This window comes from Lontra canadensis, unplaced genomic scaffold, assembly GCF_010015895.1.
Source record: "Lontra canadensis isolate GAN:19392208 unplaced genomic scaffold, GSC_riverotter_1.0 scaffold66, whole genome shotgun sequence".
Lineage (NCBI taxonomy): Eukaryota > Metazoa > Chordata > Mammalia > Carnivora > Mustelidae > Lontra > Lontra canadensis.
The window spans coordinates 3,841,674-3,855,490 of record NW_022631060.1 but is presented as its reverse complement, the minus strand read 5'-3'; the positions used below and the strand labels follow the sequence as shown (position 1 = coordinate 3,855,490).

Sequence of the window (13,817 nt, the reverse complement as noted above, 5' to 3'; positions counted from 1 at the left end):
CCACCCACGGGAGAGCCACCCTGGCAGCCGGCCCCCCCACGGAGACCAGAGAGGAGAGCGGGAGGGTGGCCCGGAGGCGACAGTGCCGTGGGAGGGAGCATCAGACCTGGTGGCGGGGGGAAGCAGAGGGAGGGCGAGAGGGGTGGGCAGTTCTGTGACCTCCGTCTCTCAGCGAAGGCAGAGAAGGGGAGAAGCCAGGCCCTGGCCGGGGAGGGGAGGGGAGGGGAGGGCGACAGTTCCATGCTTTTCTCTGATGAGCGGGGGGTCAGGGAGGAAGGGAGAGCACGTGCTCAACAGCCCTGAGCGGTTCACAGACGGGACAGAAAGCAGCGGCTGAGGTACGGAAAGGAGAGCGGGTCGATGGGCAGGAATCTGTAGCCCCAACCGCCCAGCCTAGGGCTCCTGCTTCCAAAGGCACCGGAGCTGAGAAGGGCCCACACCTACTGCAGCTGGGGCACGGGGCTTCTCTGAGGAAAGGGAGGCCCCGAGACGGTGGGGACAGGGCAGAGCCACCAGAGGAGCTGGGGGGCAGAGGAGGAGGAGAGGTGCGGGAGGCTCGTGGCAAGCCCGGTGGCCTGGGCGGGGCTGCTGCTGGCTCCAGCCCTCTCACCTGAGCGTCTCCACTCGGTCTTTGCTTTCAGGTTCATTCAGGTTCCTCAAAAAACAGAGCGAGGGAGAGTTTAGTGCTGGGACCTCTCGCTCCTTCCACCGCCGCAGACCCAGGTGAGGGTGGGTCTGGCGAGGGGCCACCGGTCGGTGAGCGGAACCCTAGCTCTGAGGCCACTTGCCCGCCACCTGGCAGGCCACCACGGCCCTGCAGCACCTCACATCGGCAGCCAGACTGTCCCTTTGCAGCAGGGCCTGTCCCTCCCCACGCTCCCAGAGATGTGTGCCGGGGAGGCGGAGCCTCTGGTCCTGGGGAGGAGGGGGTGCGGGTATGCAGGCGTGCTTGGAGCACACAGCACACAGCCATGGCATGAGGCCGCTTCCTCGCCAGCCCATGGCCAGGGCCTCGTGGATGGGTCTTCTTCGACACCAGTACCCGGGGGCCCTAGGGCCTCCGTCCTCTCGAGGGGGAGGGGCTGGGCTGGGGGGTGCGTGGTGTGTGTGGGGGTCAGAAGGAAGCCTCTCTCAGGAGGCTCAAAGGGCTGAGGGCTGGAACCGTGAGCAAGCCTGGGGGCGGGTGCCTGGAGATGGGGTGGGGGAGAAGAGACCCGAGGCCGTCCGTGGACAAGCCCGCCTCCCCCATTCTTTTAGAACTCCCCCTGCCTGCCAGGCTGCCAGGCCATCTGCTTGTACGGAAGGGAGGACAGAGGGCAGGGCAGGGCCAGCACCTTGGGAGGGTGGGTGGGGAAGAGGTCTGGCCCCGCTGAGCGGCTTCTCCAGCTCCTGGCTGGAAGATGGGTGCCGGGAGCCGGGAAATTGGGGGCTGCAGAGGAGGGCAGGGACGTGAGGATGAGAGAGAGCAGCAGCAGCACATGGAAAAGGAACACGAAGACACAACAGACACACGAATGCACACAAGCGCGCTGCGAGCAGGGAGCCCGGGCTGTGCAGGGGAAGGAGCCTGCTGCTCTCCCCAGCCCCACCTGGTCCCTGCCCTGTGGGTGGAGGCGCCCGGCGGGGCAGGCCCCCACCAGGGCCCGTGAGTCAACAGCCAGCCATGCAGGGAAGAGCTGGGTGGGGAGCAGTGGGTGGGAAGGGGAAAGCCTAGGGACCCTGGCTTGGCCATTAGACAGTTGGGTCACCGACGTGTCTGCCAGGGGTCCTAGCCCCAGCACAGAGCTGGGGCTGACAGCCTTGGGGAAACAGTGCTCCCAACCCGGCCCTTGGTCTTCAGCTTGGTATTCGGCCCACCCAGGCTTCCAGAGAGGGTGAGGAAAAGGCCAGAGGTGGCAGAGCCAGGTTCTGGCCTAAGAAGGGAGATGCCTGAGCTGGGGTGAGGGGGATCTCCCACTGTTTTGCCAGGGCTAGGAGGTAGACGGCCCCAGCCCTAGAACATCCCGGCCCCTGGCTCTCTGGAGGCCACAGTCCCTATCCAGAGAACATGCGCCCAGAGAAGCGGCGTGGCTTGACTCGTCCAGATCCTGAGGGAGGCAGGAGGTGTGCTGGGTGGGGGCGGGGCCGGCCTGGTTCTGCAGGAGCTGCCAGAAGGGGGTGCTGTGCCCACTCCTGAAGCAAAGGCTCCTGAGGGCCTGGAAGCATCAGACTGAAAAGCCTTGGGACCCCGGCGTCCCTGTAGCACCTCCAAAGTCCTGCTGTCCCTAGGACAGGGGCGAGCTCACACGGCCCTGAAGTGTTCAGGGGACCAGAGAAGGGAAAGACCCAAAGACCCAGAAGGAGAGCCCGTCCCAGATGCACTTGCAACCCTCCTGGAGCTCCTTCACAGAGCATGCACAGACGGGGGAAGGGCCAGGGAAGGAACCCAGTGCTACGACCAAAACCCAAACCTGGGGTGGGGGCGAGGAGACAATCTTAAAGGGAGAATTCCCTGAGAAGGTCCCCTGTGACTCAGGACAGGCACCTCATTTTCAAAGTCACCTGCCCTGAGTGGCCGCCCAGTCAGAGGCAGTCTTCATCCCTTTAAGATGGCAGAGAGAGGGCCACACAGACGTGGTTAGCAGATGGAGGCGGGAGCAAGAGCCAGAAAAGGGGAGTTAATGACGGAGGCAGGACACAGGACACAGACACACACACACACACACACACAGCGGGCTGAACGCCTACCTTCTGGCAAACCTGAAAGACAGATTTCTAAAAAAACAAACAAAAAAAGACAAAATAAAAAAAGAAATAAAAAAAAAAAACCAACAAGACAGTATGTGGATAAGCAGGTGGGGAGTGGGCTTTACAGGTTCGAGGGTCACCCCACGTGGAAGAGCCGCTCAGCGAGACTAGAGTCCTAGACGCCCCGCCCCGCAGCCCTGCGCTCTGGGACCGGAGAGGCCATGGCTCTGGCTCTCGGCGACCCCGTCGGAGCGAAGAGCAGCGGGAAGGGCGGTGAGCCTGCTGCTGCTTCCCGAGCTCCGCCGAGGTGGGGACACAGGGAGCACCCTCCAGGCGCGATGGCTTGGGTGCATCCTAAGAATCAAAGCTGTCTCTTCGGGGTGGCTGGGGCCCAGGTGTGAGAAACCTCATGAAGAGAAGCCCCACCCTGCTCGCCACCTCGGAAAGCGTCAACCCACGGCGCTGCGAGGGAAGAAGCCAGCCTGGCCCCCAGCGGCTACTTCATTTATGACAGGCCTTCATCCTGGTGGAGCCCTGGGGAGGAGGACGCGGCTGACGCCGAGGGAGCGACCGCAGCTGGACCTAACCAACCGGGTCGGGGGAAAGGAGGTCAGAGGGGGCGAGCCAGAGGACCAGGAAAAACTCTCCTTGCCGGCCCAGCCTGGCTCAGGCCTCATGACTTTGCAGCTGCGTCACCAAATATAAGTTTCCATGGGAACCCAGGAGAGAAGAGGGGGGGCTTTTATTTTAGCATCTGAGTTCACACTCTCCTAGAGAGGAGGCGGCATTGGCCATCTGCTCTCGGGGCCAGAGAACGAGGGCTGTGTACAGGAGCTAGGGAGAGCCTGGGAGGGACAGACAGGTCTCGGATCGTGAGATGCTGACAAGCACCCAATTCCTTAGGCTTCCCAAGGCCTCTTCCAACCCCAAGACCCAAGCCTCGTGTCGGCAGTCCCCACCCCCACTCCCAGGCAGGTAGGAGGGCCTGGCCTTATTCTCTCTGCCACCCTAAGCGCCTCCCCACCCCCACTCACCTGCGTACAAACTTGGAAGTGAATTTGCTGAAGATGCTCCCCGAGGCCCCCCGCCGGCCCTGGCTATTGCCAGAGGGAGAGGCTGGGGTCACACCGTAGGGCAAATTCTGCTGGTCCCGCACCTGCCGGAGCTGTCCAGCGTGGAAGGTGCTTCGACTGGACACACCCCGGGGGAAATTAGTTCGGTCTGGGGCTCCACCACTGCTGCTGATGTTGTGGGCGGAGGGGGAGGCGACAGGGACACGCTGGGGGGCTGTGCTGTGGGAAAAGAGGTGGGGGCGGAAGAGAGGTGTCAGGGCACAAGCACGCCATTACCACCGAGCACCTGCAGCGCCCCGGGCTGGGAAAGGGGAAGGGGATGCTAGGGCAGAGGCAGCCATCACGGAGGACACAGAAGGAAAGGGGTGTGACCACCGAGGACACCGGCAAGGAGGACATCTAGGCGGAGGTGGAAGGAGATGGTTTGGGGGAGGGAGGGAGGCAACGGAGGATACGTGTGTGGAGAGCAGTACAGGCCGGAGAGAAGTGGCTCCTTGGGAGCTAGGCACACTGGAACCTCAAGGGGACAATGCTGACCAACCCTCAAGGATTGAGTCCCTTTGGTGCGGACTGTCCCTGGGGTCCTAAGGAAGTCCAGGAAGGCTCAGAACAAAAAGGCTTCCTTCTGGAGCCTCGGGACGGCTTCTTGCATATCTGTTCTGAGAGGGAGAACTGGAGGAAAAGAGGGGCATTAAGCTATTTTTTTGTTCTACTTCCTGACTGTAGGGGACAGAGCCATTTCTTGTGGCTAAGATGCCAAGAGCAGAGCAGCACCCTGGGGCCGGGCTGGGGGCGGGGGGGGGCGGGATTTGTGGGGCGCAGGGGGTGGGGCAGGCTGAGGGCACCCGCCGCGCCAGCTGCCCCAGCACACTTGCCTGGGCCGCGGCACCTCACAGTTACTGTCCGTGGGGGGCAGCCCAGTGGCCTTGTTGGGGTGCACGGAGGCCGACATGGATTTCTGGTGCTGGCGGGGCCGGGCCGCAGAGACCGCGGCGGAAGCAGAAGCCGTGGAGGCCCGGGACCCTGGCATGGTTAGGCTAGGAGACAAAAGCAGCGAAGAGGCCTGGGTTAGGGGTGGGTGGGAGGGGGGCAGGAGGTTAAGGTTAGGAAGCAAGGGCAGGGCAGAACCGTTGGGGGTGAGGGGTGGGGAGCGAGCTCCGGCAGGTGCAAGTCAGGTCAGGTCAGGTCCGGGGAGCAGCAATGGGACTCCAGTCAGAGCGGAGGAAGGCTGGGCTGGGAAGTGGAGGGCGGGTGAGGAAAGTGAGGCAGGCCAAAACCTGGGGGAGGAAACCAAAAGTGCAGGAAAGCCGACAGGAGGTACTGCCTCCGGGTTGCGCTGGTCTCCTAGGAATTCTAAGAACAAGGATGTTTTGCCGACAGAAAGAGCAGGGTGTTGCTAAGGGGAATTTTCATTAAGCTCAGAAAAGGAGGAGCCAGGAAGGCAACACACCAAGAGATGCTGGTGGTCAAGGCTAAGGGGGGGATCTGTTTGGCTAGGCCCAGCCAGGGTCACCCTCAACACGTACACCCTTCAGGTGGGCAGCTCGGGGTTCTGCTCTGAGCTGGGGACCCCCAAGCAAAGCCTCAGGCGCTGACGCTGAGAGGAACACGGCTGCCATGCCCCTGGCTGCAGTCAGGAACCAAGAAGGCAGGGGCGCCCCGCGGGCTCAGTCAGAAAGGGTGTGACTCTTGACCTCGGGTCGTGAGTTTGAGCCCCACACTGGGTGTGGACATTGCGTAGGTAAGTAAGTAAACAACAACAACAACAACAACAAAAAGAAAGAAAGAAAGAAAGAAAGAAAGAAAGAAAGAAAGAAATTAAGAAAAGAAAAGAAAAGAAAAGAAAAGAAAAGAAAAGAAAAGAAAAGAAAAGATAAGATGAGAAAGAGCCACAAAGTAGCCGAGATGACCATGGAGTCTCCCTTGGTCTGCCCACTGCAAGAAGCAGTCCCAGGAACACAGAGGAGAGGACACGGTGGCAGGGGTGGGGGGTGGGGGGAAGAGCAGGGGGAGGTGCTGGTGTGTGGACAAGCTGGACTGGACAGAGCCAGGACGGAACTCCAGAGAGCAGGGAGGGGAGGGCAGGGCTGCCGACGGACGTCACTGCTGTGAGAGAGGGCTCAGGGGCAGCGCGGTGGGCAGGGCCTGGGCCGGCTCACCTGTCTTTGCCGTTCTGGATGGAGGCCTGCCCAAGGCTGGCCCTCTCCAAAAGCGGGGAATTCCTGCTTCGATTTGTGCTGGTGGAGAGGACGCTGTTCTGTGGGAATAAAGGGCAGAGCTGTATCACAGAAAACCAAAGTGCTCTTCTGTTCACAGAACTGGCTTCCCCTCCGCCTTCCAGCAGGAACAGACGGGTAGAGAAAATAAAGGATTCTGCTTTTCCTCTTGGGGGTAGGCTTTCCGCAGTAAGCAAAAGTGGCCTGGGAGGTAAGACCTGGTGGGTGGCCAGAGGGAGCTGCTGGGAGAGGGCAGACCCCACCGCAGGAAGGGAGTGGGGAAGGGAGCAGGGCTGGGTGGTGGCGGGCCCCGAGGGACGCTCACCGTGGAAGGGGTGGGGGTGGTCTTCTTCCTCTCCAGGCCGGGCAGGGGGCTGGCAGGCACTTTGGCTGTGCTGCTGGCCTTCCGCCCTGACTCCCGGTCTTCCTCAGGCCGCTTGTTCTCTGCGTTGTTGCTCTGCGTCTTCTTAGAGTAGGAATTAGACGTGGGAATGGCAGGACCAGCTGCTGGGCCAGAGGGGCGATGGGAACAGGTAAGGGCGAGGGGCCCACCGAGGGCCGCACATACGCACGCGCGGCGCTCTCTTAGTCTTGCCAGCAACTCGGCAAACCCCAGGTCCCAGAGGGCGAGGGAAGTTACGTGGCTCGGCCTAAGGCTAACAAGTGGCTGAACTGGGATTGAAATTCAGCGGCGTCACCCCAGCCCCCAGAACCTGTGCGCTTTCAGGAGAGGGGGGAGTCCCCACCTGCAAGTCCTCCGAAGCACTCACCCTGGTCACTGAAGCGCCGCTGCTTGGGGTTGGCCGAGACACTACGCTGTACCTTGTGGGAGGGGGAAGGGGCACTGCTGTTGGTCAGATCGGCCGAAGGCCGGGGCTTCAAGGTGATGGCGTCGCCCTCCAACTGCAAGCAGAGGCAAAGGGGCGCAGAAGTCATCGGAGATGCGTATAGACGGACCCAAGGACACACCACCCTGCCTGACACAAAGCCATCCCACACTCACATGAGATAGGCCCCTGCAGGACCCAGGTGTACCTGAACACTCCAGGAGACACGTACGCCCTGACACAGATCCTGACAGAGCCTAAGACCTCCCCTGCCCAACACCGGACCCCCCACCCCCATAGAGAGATAAGCCTGTGTGAAAGTGTGAACACACTTTCACACTCAGAGACCACACCCTCCTGCCCCTGGCTAGATACCTCCAGAGCAGGCTAAGGTGAGAACCGAGAGCCCAACACTACCAGGCGGAGAGCAGGGAGACTGGAGTGCATGTGGGGACACGCAGATGGTGAGCGAGACCCCACTCCCACACACACCCACGGACTCACACACAGGCATGGTTACCCAGACGGGCAGAAGAGCAAAGACGAGGCCTCCAGATGAAGAGACAGGAGGATGGACATACATGCACACAGATACACAAAGCCAGACAGAAGCACTAGGCAGAAGCAACACAAAGACTCAAGATTCCTATAAAAAAGGCACAGAGACCCACACATCCGAACACCCAGAGATGGACAGTTCCAGATGCAGAGGGACACAAACACATGGAAAAGAAAGATTTCTAAATCAACAAAGAACTGATCCTGGGGCGCCTGGGTGGCTCAGTCGGTTAAGCGTCTGCCTTTAGCTCAGATCATGATCCCCGTGTCCTGGGATCGAGTCCCATGTTGGGCTCCCTGCTCAGCGGGGAGCCTGCCTCTCCCTCTTCCTCTGCCCCTTCCTTCCCACACTCGTGCTTGCTCTCCCTCGCTCTCTCTCAAATAAAATCTTTAAAAACCCAACCATGCCAAACCAAAAAAGACAGAGAACTGATCCAGCCTTATCAACACAGACGGGGCCAGATCTACTCACCCACGCGGGAACCCAGGCCCAGGCCTAGACCCCACCAGCTTTCTTAGTCATTCTGTGACGGAAACCAGTGCAAGCAAAAGCCAGCGAGCCTTACCCACCAGTGCTGAGGCTTAAAGTTCGTCCGTAGAGAGCACACCTACTCAGAGAGGAGCTGCTGCCCTCCACGGCTGCCAGAAGCACGGGGGTGCTGGTGACAGCAGAGCTGGCCGGCAGGGGACAAAGCAGGGGACACACACCTCGGAGCTCTTGTAGCCCAGGAGCAGGTAGGTGGCCATCACCTCGTTGTACCTCTGGCCCACCAGCGAGTCCTGGATCTCCTCCCGCGTGTAACCCATGGACACCATCAATTCTGCAAGGGGGGACATACGGTTACGGCTGGTCCCAAGTCTGAGGGAGTTCAAGTTCACAGCTTGCAGAGCCTCACCTGTCCGCCGGGGGTCCTTGTAGTCAGGGAGCGGCTCCACGTAAGGCTTTAATTCATCATCTTCATGACCCACATTCATCCATCTATCTTTCATGATTTGCTGGGGAGCAAAAAAAAGGGTATGGACAGGGAGGAAGGGGACTGAGCTTGGAGGTGTCCCTGGGAACGTTCCCTGGACTTTCCAGCCAGCCGGGCTCCAGGCTGCTCACCTCTAAAGTGCCTCTCTTGCTGGGGTTGAGAATGAGAAATTTCTTAAGCAGGTTTTCACAGTCCGTGGACATGTAGAACGGAATGCGGTATTTTCCCCTCAGTACCCGCTCCCGTAGCTCCTGGGTAGGAGGCAATTTTATTTTATTATTTTTTAAGTAAGCTCTACGCCCAACGTGGAGCCTGAACTCACCACCCTGAGATCAAGAGTCGCCTGCTCTGCTGACTGAGCCAGCCAGGCGCCCCAGCAGGAGGGAAATTCAAATCACCCTAGGGCCCAGGGAAGAAAGCTAATATCCAGGCTCCTGAGAGCTGAAGACTGACCAGGCAGACATACCTGAGACACGGCAGGAGGCAGAGTCTGAACAAGGCAGCCCACTAGAGAGGCATTGGGGTCAAACACCCTGTGCCCATTAGCCTGACCAGCCCGAGGCCTGCCATCCCTGCGCCTTGGAGGAGTGAACGGACACACAATATATCCCATCCCTTGAGGAAAGAATGGAGGCCATGACACTGGGCACAGAAGGCCCCGCGTCCACTCCTACCTTTAGCAAGCCCTTCTCTGAAGCTCTGGCTTGGGGAAAATGTAGCGGCAGCAAGGGTGAGAGAGGTTAGGGGGTAAGATCAGAGGCTGAGAAGGGAAACGAGAGACAATAAAAATGATCTAAGCCCCGGGCACTCGGCTGTCTCAGTTGGCGCAGTGTGTGACTCCTGATCTCGGGGCTGTGAGTTTGAGCCCCTTGTTCGGTGTCGAGGTTACCCACAAATAAAATCTTACAAACAAACAAACAACTAAGTGTGCATTTCACTCCACCTTGAGGTTCTGTCCGTCAAAAGGCAGGGATCCGCTGACCAGTGTATACAGGATGACTCCCAGGCTCCACACATCTACCTCGGGTCCATCGTATTTTTTGCCCTGGAAGAGCTCTGGGGCAGCATACGGGGGACTGCCACAGAAGGTGTCTAGCTTGTTCCCAAAGGTGAATTCATTGCTGAAGCCGAAGTCTGCAATCTTGATGTTCATATCAGCATCCAAGAGCAGGTTTTCTGCCTGGGAGGTAAGATGGAAAATGTCAGGACCGAGCGGACCACAGTAAGCCAGGGACCCGGAAGGACCTGAGGGGGAAGGGAGCACAAACAGGAAGCCATCCTCAGTCTCAGGACTTTCTCCATCAACTCCAGGGCAGGCCCCCAGTCAGTGTGGGGAGGCTGGTCTGGAGGAGGGCAGCGAGGGCTGGAGGGACTCTGGGGGCTCCGCTGTGTCAGGCTCAGGTTAATCGCAGCCACGTCTGCCTGGACTCGGGCGGCCGAGGGCCTCCGAGGCATTCCACACTCGAGCATCTCAGGGAGAGAGCTGAGCGAGCACGCGCCCGCTGTGGGTCAGTCACCGTTCTGCCCTCGGTGAGCGGCCAGGCCGCCTGAAGGGCCAGCAGAGCCTGCCGCGCTCCCCGCGTGCCTGGCAGCCCTGGAAGGTGACATGCCCGGCGACGAGGGGGCAGCGGCCCTCTGTCTGCCCACCGGAATGAGATCTAAGGCCAGTCGTGAGGCCTGTGGCAGAAGCAGCCCAAGGGGCTTCCTCATTTTCTCCGAAAAATTAAAAGCTGGTGTTTCCTTGAACACGCAGGGCCTGATGGTTACATCCTTGCCGACCCCCGCTCCGACTCAAGAGACATGGGGGACAGGAGCGAGCCTTACCTTTAAGTCGCGGTGAACAATGAACTTCTGGTGGCAGTACTGCACAGCAGACACTATCTGAAAGGAAGGAAGGAGGGTCAGCGCAGCGGCACCCGAGGGCAGGCCACAGGGCTGGCCTGGGACCCGGGACCTAGTTCTGCGCTGCCACAGCGACAGGCAAAGCCCGAAGGACCCTCCACAGGCCACTCAAAGAGTGGCAACTCCTTCCTACATGCCGAAGCCCAAGGCACTGAGGCGCAGAGGTTGGGCGCAGAGGTCGGGCCCATACTCCGCAGTGGGAGCCGCACCCACCTGGCGGAATTTGGCTCGAGCCTCTTTTTCTTTCATCCTGCCATGGGCCACCAGGTAGTCAAACACCTCTCCTGCAAGACACAGGGTGGGGTCCAGGTCAGAGCTTACTGGGGCTGGGGGACGGGGATGGGTATGGAGGTGGGGGTTGTGTGCCCACAGGAAGGGGCAGTTCCACACCTACCTCCGCTGGCGTACTCCATGACAAGATATAGAGTTTTCTCAGTCTCGATCACTTCAAATAACTTAACTACGAAAGAAAAGGCCAAGTCACAAGTCAGAGAAGAAGCAAGGGACACACTCAGAGCCCCAACCTGAGCACAGGCAGCCTGGGACCAAAGCCCCCTCCCTTACCCCACGAGAGAAAGTTCCTCTCGCGGCAGCCACACTACTCAGAACAGCCCAGTGCGCCAGAGGCACAGCTGGATTTTGAGCTGGGCTTCCCCAGAGGCATTCGCAAAGACTCCAGAAAGCAGCATGCCCTCGGGGAGGAAGAGAGGCCGAGAAGCGGAGCTGTGCTGTGGGGGAAGGAAGGAGGGAAGGAGGACATCTTGTTCTCACCTATGTTGGGATGATTCAAAACCTTCATTATTCTTACTTCGCGGAATAGCTAGGAAAGAAAATACCAAGGGTCATGCTTGCTTAACTTGCTTCCCTTGGGTCCCCTCCAAACAGAGCCACTGCTAGGATTCTTCTCCCCAAAGAGAAAACAGGCAGAGAATAGAAAGAGGGCAGCTGTCCCGGTCACCCAGGCCTGTCCCTGGTGGCTGAGAAGTAGGGGAAGGAGAGCAGAAGCATCCGCAGGAGGAAAGCGGCGTTCCAGGGACTGGTAGCCTCGGGGTCAGCACCTGGATAGACTAGCCACGTGCCCTGTTGCAGTCTCCCCAAATCCAACCCCCAAACAGCAGACGGGTTTGGCCGGGCGCCTCTGGAGGAGGGAGTGTGAGCCCCTGTACATGAATATTCAGGGCCACGGCTGTCACTGAAGTTGTGACAAAACAGACTCCAGCGTGGTCTCTGTGTGTGTGTGGGGGGCTGGTTTCTGAAGGGGACCCCCTTCATCTTCTCGTTTATAGAAGTCAGAGGGCTCTGCACTAGTGGGCAGGCCCTTCTCTCCCAGGCCTCTGGGGCGGTGACAGAAGCCGCCGCTCCTATATATAGCCGATGCCAATTTTGATCAAACCCACCTCCGCACACTCACGCTCTCTTTGTGAAACAAAATCAGGGACTCCAAACCATGTATTTCCATAAAGAAAGATGACAGAAACGAACTCCATCCCCCCCTGCGGGGGCCAGAGGACTGGAGGTGGGGTTTTGGTTAACTTCCAGGCCTCACCATTTGCACAAAGAGCAGAACTAGTTGTTTATATTTTGTTTGGTTTGGTTTTTTTGCAGGGAGGAGAGGTCTGGAGACCTAATTCAGGATAGAGTTTATGGAATCAAATGAGCATGGTTTTTCCCCTTAATGAGATCTGAGAGCTTCTGTGAGGTGGAAAGGAAAAGGAGAAGAGACAGGTTTTCCAGTCTTTGGGAACTGGATTCTGAACCTGGCTCCCTTTTCTTGTTAGAGCCCAGGTTTCTCTTGCCTTCTATCCTGGTCCAGCAGCTGTCTTGGATGAAGAGGCAAAAAATCCTGGACACCACGTCAGGGGTGGTAAGCAGCAGTGAATTAACGCTGAAATGGGGCCAGTGGCAGTGGCCAGGGTCGCCCCCCTCCCATGCAGTACAGACCCCCCACCCCCACCCCGCCGGGGTCCTACTGGCCTGGAAGGGGCATTCTCCTGGGAGAACGGTAGAGTTTTCTGGGCTCGCTGAGAACCCTGGGGGATAGATTCTTCACTATTGTCCTCTTTACGGATCACTGCTGGGATCAAATTTAAACAGAGCGATTTGGCCAGCATCAGACTGGCCTTGGTAACAGTGTGTGTTAAAAGGCTTTTAAAATGGCTACATTTGTCTGGCATTGGTGCCTTCCAGCCGGCTGGTCAGGAAGAGGCAAGGAGAGAAAAGACATGGGAAATAAGACGGCCTGGCCGACTGTGGCAATGACCATATGACAGGCTGGCCTGCACCGGGGACCAAATGGCTCACACCAAGCTGGCTTCCATCCCGCACGGGCTGAGCCAACATGTCGAGGAGCCCTCTTTCCCTTCCTTCCGCAAAGCTCTAAGCAGGAAAGCCCTGCTGATGACAGTAGTGTTTCCTGTGAACCAAAGAACCTTGAGGGGATCCCAGGGCTAAGAGAAAACAGGAACCACTCTGGTTTTGGCTACCAGCATGTCAAGGCACCTGAACCTCCACCCTGCTAGTCCAAGAGTGCCTCTTCCCGATACCAGCCCCAGGCCCTTGTTCCAAGCTCCTAAATCCCACTGCAGCGGTCAGCATGAGCCTACGGCCTCTCCTAACTCAAATAACACAATGTGGTCGTGGAAAGAAAAATTCAGTCCTCCTCCTGATAGAACTAGGTGAATCAAGGTCAAGAAATCTGAGCCATGGTCAGGGGAGTATGAGGGCACCAGGAAATCCGACTGACTTGGATGGGGGCAGCCACCTCTTTGGGAGCCAGATGGGAGATCTCCTCCTTCCCCTAACTGCCAGAGCCCGGGATGAGGGGAGAGGGCAGAGAGTTTCCAGTTCGACATTAACCCGTCACTGGCAAGTGGTCCCATTTTGTGATCGAAGCCTCCTTGTGTCCCCACCAGTTCTTCGTAGCTTCCCAACCAGGGGTATGTGTGCCCACCTGAGCAGTTAGCTAAGACAGACCTCAGTTTCCCACTGTAAGTCAAGGAGGGAAGGAAAAGTTCAACCTCACCTAGCGAACATTACATGCAAATGACTTAGACTTTTAGCCAAGAGGAGCCTAGAAATGAGAAGGCAGATTGCGAGTACCTGTCCTTCACCTATACGGACTGTCCCAGGTTCGAAACTGTGGATTTAGTTTCTAAAACCCCTCGTCTTCTAGACTCACATCCTTAAAGTGTAGCTGGCACAAATCTGGTGGCAGGGCTCCCTGCCTCCTATCCCTGTACGTCTAGGTCTAGAGCCACTCCTCTGGGTCATTCCAGATCACCAAACCCATGTTTCTAGTAATGGCTACCAACCCAGGGCTGGCCATAGGCCAGAAGATAACAAGATGCAGGAAGTAGGTCAGATAGATAGGCCAAATGGTGGGGAAGGGCAGAAAGACTAAAGAGCCAGTGCCTGGGGCCAGGAAGCCCACCCAGAGGGGTCAAGGTGTGGATCTGATCAGAGCCCCACAGGTAGCCCCAGAGGTAGCCCCACGGAGCAGCAGGGACAGTGAAATGACCAGAAATTTTTAAATTAAGGATC

General features: G+C 58.6%; 1 protein-coding gene across 9 annotated transcripts in view; it reads right to left on the bottom strand.

The window, feature by feature from the left end:
- Positions 1-13,817, bottom strand: part of MARK2 (microtubule affinity regulating kinase 2) — a 57,238-nt gene that overhangs the window by 2,294 nt on the left and 41,127 nt on the right. For 3 of the 9 annotated variants that reach the window (XM_032879312.1, XM_032879313.1, XM_032879321.1), the window contains 15 exons: positions 11,049-11,097; positions 10,672-10,737; positions 10,491-10,561; positions 10,200-10,256; positions 9,319-9,555; positions 8,507-8,626; positions 8,298-8,397; positions 8,110-8,222; positions 6,787-6,919; positions 6,342-6,520; positions 5,960-6,057; positions 4,676-4,837; positions 3,762-4,019; positions 2,728-2,754; positions 611-655 (listed from right to left, as the gene is read on the bottom strand). In XM_032879312.1, the coding sequence (XP_032735203.1) occupies positions 611-655; positions 2,728-2,754; positions 3,762-4,019; positions 4,676-4,837; positions 5,960-6,057; positions 6,342-6,520; positions 6,787-6,919; positions 8,110-8,222; positions 8,298-8,397; positions 8,507-8,626; positions 9,319-9,555; positions 10,200-10,256; positions 10,491-10,561; positions 10,672-10,737; positions 11,049-11,097 (1,715 nt within the window). Of the gene's footprint in view, positions 1-610; positions 656-1,334; positions 1,430-2,727; positions 2,755-3,761; positions 4,020-4,675; positions 4,838-5,959; positions 6,058-6,341; positions 6,521-6,786; positions 6,920-8,109; positions 8,223-8,297; positions 8,398-8,506; positions 8,627-9,318; positions 9,556-10,199; positions 10,257-10,490; positions 10,562-10,671; positions 10,738-11,048; positions 11,098-13,817 lie in introns of all 9 variants that reach the window. The other 6 variants (XM_032879320.1, XM_032879315.1, XM_032879317.1 and 3 more) reach the window with 6 other exon arrangements.